The sequence below is a fragment of the Elephantulus edwardii genome, unplaced genomic scaffold (genome assembly GCF_000299155.1).
Source record: "Elephantulus edwardii isolate Elephantulus edwardi_28Jun2011 unplaced genomic scaffold, EleEdw1.0 scaffold00042, whole genome shotgun sequence".
NCBI lineage: Eukaryota > Metazoa > Chordata > Mammalia > Macroscelidea > Macroscelididae > Elephantulus > Elephantulus edwardii.
Window position 1 is genome coordinate 10,913,265 of NW_006399792.1, and position 8,189 is coordinate 10,921,453.

The 8,189-nt window shown below is 41.5% G+C and overlaps 1 protein-coding gene across 1 annotated transcript; it reads right to left on the reverse strand.

The window, feature by feature from the left end:
- Positions 1–910: 910 nt before the first annotated feature.
- Positions 911–5,244, reverse strand: LOC102849184 (heterogeneous nuclear ribonucleoprotein A3-like). Its single transcript, XM_006885331.1, has 2 exons — positions 5,190–5,244; positions 911–1,986 (listed from the first exon to the last, which is right to left on the reverse strand). The coding sequence occupies exons 1-2, from the start codon at positions 5,242–5,244 to the stop codon at positions 911–913; spliced, it is 1,131 nt and encodes a 376-aa protein (XP_006885393.1).
- Positions 5,245–8,189: the final 2,945 nt, after the last annotated feature.

Genomic DNA, 8,189 nt, shown 5'->3' on the forward strand with positions numbered 1-8,189 from the left:
CTCATTGTTGTAGTCACTGTGTCAATTCACCTTACTGAGGAGTTTTTGCTGACTCTCTGCTTAACCAATTATGTCGTCCTTCTCCAGAGTCTGCTCCCTCCTGACTGTATGCCCCAAATATGTGAGACCAAGTTTCACCATTCTTGTTTCTTGGAGCAATTTGGTTGTACTTCTTCCAAGAAAGATATATTTATCCTCTGCATAGTCTAGGGAATGCTAAATATTATTTTTCAATACTGTAATGCAAAAACATCAAATCTTGGCCTTTCTTATTTGTTGTTTGACTTTCACATGCATAGGAAGCAATTCAAAATGTCACGGCTTGTATTATGGGTAGGATGGCAAGTTACAGCTTGGTCTTTAAAGTGGTATCCTTGCTCTTTAGCATTTTAAAGAGACCCATGAAAACATATTTACCCAGTTCAATATGTCTTTTGATTTTTTGACTGCTATTTTCATAGGAGTTGATTGTGGAGCCACGTAAAATGACATCTTTTCTCCATTTATTATGGTGGGGTTTTTTTTTAAGTTAAAAATTCCTTAATTTTTTATTCCTGGTACCACTACCACAATTTACAGGGCAATATACCTGATGTAATGAAAAGAAAAAGAAAAAAGACAAAGCTACAACAGATCAAAGACCTCAGGAATGTACATCTAATTGACACTACATTGCATTAATCAATAGCTGCACTTTTTGCAAACTATGGCTATGACAGTCCTGAACAAGAAGGGTTTCCTGTTTAAGCTGCAGTAACTTTTCTGACTATGGATCATTGTTCCTCCTGTGGCAGATTTTTACAGTTCCTCTAATGCATTTGGGACGACTGTCTCAAAGTAACCTGCAGCTTTCCTGACAACTCCTCGCTCCCTCTCCTGCTAAGAACTGTAGCCCTTTGCTGTTGAATTTTTAGAACCTTCTGCTACCATATCCACCACTTCCACCACCAGATCCATAACCACCACCATAAGGACTGCCCGAGCTTCTTCCACCAAAACTGCCCCCTTTCATGGGTCTATAATTTGACTGCTGTTGTCCACTATAATTTCCAAAATCATTATAGTTTCCACCACCACCATAGTTACCCCCGCCAAAGTTTCCGCCTTCATTGTAACCATCATATCCTCCACCACCGCCACCATATCCACCACCTTGGTTTCCATATCCTGGTCCACCACCACCATAGCCCCCTCTACTACTATAACCAGGGCCACCGCCGTAATTGCCACCATCACCTCCAAATCTATTGTAACCACCATCGCCTCCTCCGTAACTACCTCTGCTGCCACCACCTCCTCCACCATAGCCTCCTCGTCCACCAAAGTTCCCACCATGGCCAAAGTTTCCTCCACGACCCATAAAGTTCCCAGATCCACCTCCACGACCTCTTTGTGAGCCAGCAGACTGCATCTCTTGCTTAGAAAGGGCCTTTTTCACTTCACAATTGTGCCCATTAATGTGGTACTTCTGAACAACAATTTTATCAACTGTGTCATGATCATCAAAAGTTACAAAAGCAAATCCTTTCTTTTTTCCACTCTGCCTGTCTTCCATAACTTCTATGGTTTCTATTTTGCCATATTTTTCAAAGCAGTCTCTCAAATTATACTCTTCTGTATCTTCTTTAATGCCACCAACAAAAATTTTCTTCACTGTGAGATGGGCACCAGGCTTTACAGAATCCTCTCTAGAAACAGCTCTCTTTGGTTCCACTACGCGTCCATCAACCTTGTGTGGCCATGCACACATTGCTGCATCCACCTCCTCAACACAAGAGTAAGTCACAAAACCAAAGCCCCCCGAACGTTTTGTTTGGGGGTCTCTCATCACCACACAATCCGTAAGTGTGCCCCATTTCTCAAAATGTTCTCTTAAGCTATCATCTGTAGTTTCAAAGCTCAGACCACCAATAAACAGTTTCCGTAACTGCTCTGGTCCTTTAGGATCATGACCCTCTATTTTGAGACCGGACTCGCCTCTTCCAACTCGAGTTCAATGAGACCAAGAGGAAGAGGCGGGGCCGCTTGTTACATGACACACTTTCCGCGCGGCCGGCCTAGTCTATTATGGTGGTTTTTATCTGTATAGATCTGAATATTTTTGTTTTCTTTACATTGAAGTGAAACTTATACTAAAGACAATAGACTTCATATTTTACCAGCCATACACACACACACACACACACAAACACATACATATATGGTTTTGTGTAGAAAGTCAAAGACTGTAGTCTTCACCATCAAGTTGGAACTAATTCATAGCTGACCTTCCAGAGGGTTTTCAGGTGCAGTAAATCACATAGGAGAATACTCATCTTTCTTCCTCAGAGGAACTTAGAGATTTGAACCACTTATCTTTGGGATTGCAGTACAGCTTCTTACCACTAGGCCACTAGAGCTCGCTATGTATGTATGTATGTGTGTGTGTGTGTGTGTGTGTGTGTGTGTGTACATATATGTATTTGTTGCCATTAATTTGGAACCAAGTCTTAGCTGATGCTCCAGTGGGTTTTCAGAGGCTATAAATAACTTACTTTGATGGAGATTACTCATCTTTTTCCCATGAAGCTACTGGTGGATATGAACTGCCAGATAGATGCCAACTTTGAGTTAGCAGTACTTCTCTCTACCCACTAGGCCACCAGAAACCCTTGTAGGGTGTGTGCGTGAGTGTGTGTGTGTGTGTGTGTGTGTGTGTGAGAATAAATCCTAGTGAGGCATATAGTAGTTTTTTTTTTTGGTTCTATTTCCCTAAAGAGCCCTAAAACAACCTATAGGAGATTTATTGAAAGAAATATCTATGAAGAATAAAAGGCAAGGAGCAGGAAGAAGTGTAACATCTGGAAAGGGAGAGAGAGAAATGAAGGATTGGGGTGATCAAGTCTCAGAGTGAAGTGTGGTTTTAAGAAAGCTTTAACCATGGGGTTGTCATTGTTGTTATGTGCTGTTGAGTCACTTGTGACTCATAGCAACTCTATGTACAACAGCCCTAAACCCTGCCCAATCCTGTGCCAGTCTTATTGTCTCTGACACACCTACTCCCATTATCCGAGTCACGGAATTAATCCATCTCATCGAGGTCTTCCTCTCTTGTGCTGTCCCTCCAGGGTCAAATTTGCTCTCGTACCTGTCCTCTTTCATGTGCTCAATCATCAGCTGTGTATAGTCTAAAGTGTTCCTTTGTATTGTTGTTGTGTGTCGTCAAGTCAGAAATGACTCATAGCTAACCCTCCAAAAGATTTTCAAAGGCAGTTAATAGTACAGGAGAAGATTTTCCATCTTTCTCTCGCAGAGCAGGTGGTGGATATGAACTGCGTGACTTTGGGACTGCAGCATAGCGTCTTACCACTAGGTCACAAGAACTCCCTGGAGTGTCCTAGCAGTGGTAATACAAAGGGTCATAGTTGACAGATTCTCTCATGAAGAGTGAGTGGTTATCACACTGAAATCCCTGGGAATATCTTAGCTGAACCTCTGAAGAAAATTAGGATATGCTGCAGATTGGCTCTGCTCCTAAAGCTAGTGATTCAAAATCCCAGCTGACAGTTTCCCAGCAGCTAGCAACTGCATTTTTTTTTACTTCTGTAGTTATGGTTTCTCTTCCTGAGTTTCCCAGCATTTATGTGGAAGAAGTACTTGTGTAGAACTCTTGGTTCCTTTCCCTGACCAGCAAACTCAAAGGAAAGGGACAAGCACTGTTCTCTCACTTGTCATATAACCTCTTCTCTTATCACTTCATCAGGTTGGAAATTATATTTCACTTTCACTTAGCAAAAGCCTTCCTCTTGATTGTGAGAAATAATAAAATATAATAATAGTAATAATAGAAAATAATCATATGGGGTATATTAACTATGATAAAAGGTCGGTGTCAACAGTGAATGTGCTAAAGATCCCAAATAGTCCTTCAAATTCTAAATACAGAAATGTTTATACAGCTGACTGGCTTTTTCCCAAGTCCTACTTTCACTGTTGGACACATGCAGAGGGTTTTCATATCGTTAGAGTTACTGCACCCCTGAAGGATAAGTAATAATAAAGTTTGGACTGAGAGCTAAGGTCATTTGCTAGTGAGATGGTTCTGCCCATCACCCTCGTAACACAGGAAACTCAAGGTGTGCTCAGTAAACTCGCATGCGCTCACATGCTGTTGTGATGGCAACACTCATCTATCACTACTACTATTGCTTGCCTCATAAGTGCCAGGACACTGTATCAGAGACACATTAATTCTAGGTCTTTAACCTTCTCACAACCTTCTAAGATAGTTAGTATTATCTACCTTTTGAAATTAGAGGAGAGAAAAAGGATCTGACAGGAAAGTGAGTGTGCCAAAAATCAAACAGTGAATTATTTAACTATGATTTCAAGCCACACATTATAAAGCATCAAAACCCGTACTCAGAATTGCTATTTTGGGCTGCTCAAAGATTCAGAAACTGTAAGTCGAATCGATTTACACTAAGATCATGTTACACCCAGCACTAGATAGAGACTGTTGACTGTGGCTTTTGTAAATGTACCTACCAGAGAGCAGAACTTGGCCTAACACTGTGTCATCATCATGAAGACAAGCCTGTTTCAATTCACTGTTGCAGCTTGTGTATCGAAATTCCTATCACCTGGGGTCTTCCCTGCCCTCAGCTTCCGCAAATAGAATGCTCTCTAGCAACTCGTTCCTCCTGTGTCCAAAGCACCGGGGCCTTTGTTGTGATCTATCATTTTCAAAGCTACAACAGTAGGCCTTTCTCCCTCTGGAAGCTCTGCTGAAACCACCATGGATGATTCTGCTGGTATTTGAAACACTAGGGGCAGAGCTTCCAGGATCATAGGAACATTCGAGACACCACAGTGTGACAAATCGACACAAAGATGATAGGCCTAGAGTACTATATCTCCCAAATTTCATCTCTGCCCTTCAGACTGAATGCAAATACCATTAAATACACTTAGCTCACCCACAAAATATGCATGCAATTACTGAGGCAGATCTTTAATAAACACCGTAATTGTGTGTTTCACCTTAAGGCCTGTATCGGAACAAGGAGCTTGTTAAAGTGATTGTTCTAATGCATATTAAATTAAAGGGGAAAAAATAATCTTTATCACGTCTCAAAGTTATTCTGAAGCCAGGAATAGCGATATACACTATAGGCAAGTGAAAGCTGCAGCCAGCTTGTCCAGAGTACCTGGCACACGAGGAAGCTCCATCAAGACATACTGAGCGAAGGGCGACTGGCACATCTGACCGCTGAGCTTGCCAACATGTGCCATCCATTTAGTAGGAAATCTTAGGCAGGAAAGGACTTTTTCAAGTTCATTTAAGATGAAAAACAAATTTTTAAAAAACCACAAAACCAAACGTGTGTGCCCTGTGTTTGATCTGTTGGCTGTTTTTCTTTGGGATCTAGGGTGGTTCTGTGTGGATCTGACTTTCTGGAGGGACACAAAAAAAGAGGCAATTGCTTTAGAGATTAAGAAGAGAAAATTAAAAAGGACCACTTGACCACTAGTTAAGAGGGGTGAAAGAAAAGAAAGGAAAAGCCTTTTTTAAATCCTTGGGGGAAACTGTGTGTAGTAGATCAAAACAGCCAGGTGTTTGGATAACAGCCCTCTGGCCAGCTGGCAGAGGGGAACTGGTCATCATAGCAGATGAAAGAAAAGCCTGAAAAAATTGAATTGTAAGCTTAAGAGAAGTCACAGGAAAACACCCAATGTGAAGGAGGAGCCTATGGACAGCCCGGAATTGTGGATGAGGAATAAAATTCAAGAAGCACATTTCAGAAGGTGCCAGGACCTAATTAAATGTGTACTTACTCAGCAGAGGCAGGTGTCCTGCTAGGAAGTCAGTTGGCCATTTAAACATTTGCTGAGAAGACGCATTCAGTGTTAAAGAGCTAGAGAGATGAGCTGCAGTGCATGCTCTGGTAGAACAAGTCAGGAGGCTAAGTTACCAGCAGAGTCTCTGTAGGCTGAATGAAGTGAATGAAAACAAAATTTGGAGAATGAGAAGGATTGGAATACATGGAAGTAGTTCAAATATTTATCTTCTATTTTTAGCTTCTCATCCAGGAAAATTATAAAAACTTAAAAACTCCTTTCTTGAGACTCGGAACTGACTCATAGCTGACCCTCCTGCCTGTTTTCAGAGGCTGTAAATCACACAGGAGGAAATAGCCCATATTTTCCCAGGGAGCAGCTGGTGTATTTGAACTGTCCCCCCTTTCGGTTGGCAGTATATCTTCTTACCCACTAGGCCAACCCAAACCAAGCTCACTACTATTGAGTTTGTTCGCACTCATAGAGACTCTCCATGGAGTTTGTGAGGCTGTAAATCTTTATAGGAGAAGCCATTGGTAGATTAGAACTGCTTATCTTCAGGTTTGTGTGCTACATACCATCAGGGTTCCTTATAGGGCATCACTCAACTCTAAGTCATTGCATTTGAGTTGAAAATGACACATAGCTGACACTCCATTGGATTCCCCCCGAAGATATTGTTCATCTTTCTCCTTCTCAGCCCCCTATTTCTAAGCCAACAACATACTGTGAATAATAGCATGAGTAACAGCTAAGAATGATTGACACTTTATGCCTTGATATAAGTGTTCTACATAAATTGACTTGTTAAGTCCTTACAATATCCACTTAAGGTTATTGTTGTTAGGTGCAATTACGTTGCATATGACTCATAGTGACCTTATGAACAACAGATCTAAACCCTATTCTGTGCCATCTTCATCAGTTTTGACATATTTGATCCCATTTGCTGTAGCCACTGTGTTAATCCATTTGTCTGAGGGTCTTCCTTTCTTTTGCTGACCCTCCAACTTTCCAAGCATGATAACCCTCTCCAAGGAACTAGCCTCCTTAGCAACATGCCCAGAGTATATGAGATGAAGCTTCCTCTTCTTTGCCTCCAAAGAACACTCTGGCTGCACCTACTCCAAGGCATAACTGTTTATCCTTTTTGCAGTCAATGGGATATTTAGTAGTATAACTCCACAACTCAAAGCCATCAACTCTTCTTCTGTCATTTTAACTCATTGTCCAGCTCTCAGATGCACAAGTGATTGAAAAGACCTTAGCCCGAATCCTCTAAGGTAAACACTATTATTTGATCCTTGTTTTATAAATAAGTGAGTCACAAAGTGAGAATTGTTAACAAGAGCCCCAAATGCCTAATAACATCCATTGCTATTGAGTTAATTTCTATTCATCAAGCCACCACATATGTGAGAGTGGACCTGTGCTCTGTGGAGTTTTTAGTGGCTGATATTTTGGAAATAGATCACCAGACCTTTCTTATGAGGTTTCTAAGTAGATTCAGGCTCCCAACTTTTCAATAGCATTCTCATGTTGGCACCACCGGGACTCCTAATGCTTCACTGGGGAAGAAAAACACAGTTTTACCAAAGGAAATACAATCGTCTGCTTGTTACAAGAACAGAGAACTGAATTTGAAATGTAGAAAGGACCAAAATTCACTGCTATCAAGGTGATCCCAAGCTCATGGTGACCCTCCAGCAGATTTCTCAGTCTCTAAATCTTAACAGGAGCAGACTCCTTTATCTATCTCCTATGGACAGTCTGGTTGGGGGGTTCAAATCCTTGATCTTTCAGTTAGCAGCCCACTATACCACCGGGGGCGGGGGGAGGGGGGAAAGGCAAGACATGAGAGGAACTACCAGGGAAAAATAAGCAAGAAACTGGAGGAACACCTTTGTTATGAAGGAGGAAAATGAAGAAACTAAAGAACCAATAAGACAGACATAAGAATTGATGCCTTTGCATTGTAGTGGTAGTGATGAAAATTCAATATACGAACTGCCAAATTCTGTTTTAGTGCAGCCAGAAGTGCAGCCAGAGGCAAGGATGATGAGACCTTTTGTGAAGTTAAGACTTTTGAAAACAGCTTTTAGAACCATTGCATTAGCCCCCTCTGAGTGAATGGCCTCCAGCTGCCTCATCTGTTGACACATTCATCGTTGAACAGTATCTTCCATATCATCAACAGCTGTGGGACCAACTTAAGAGGAAGAGCTGGCCCCTAGGGGTGGACTGTGTTGAGGCATCATTTCAAGGAATCCTGGAGATTGAACCTGAAAAGCTGATTTGGGATTGCTATGAGACAAGGTGCTGGATGATTGAGGAAATCATAGGTTGATGTGTATTGCTAAACCTGTACT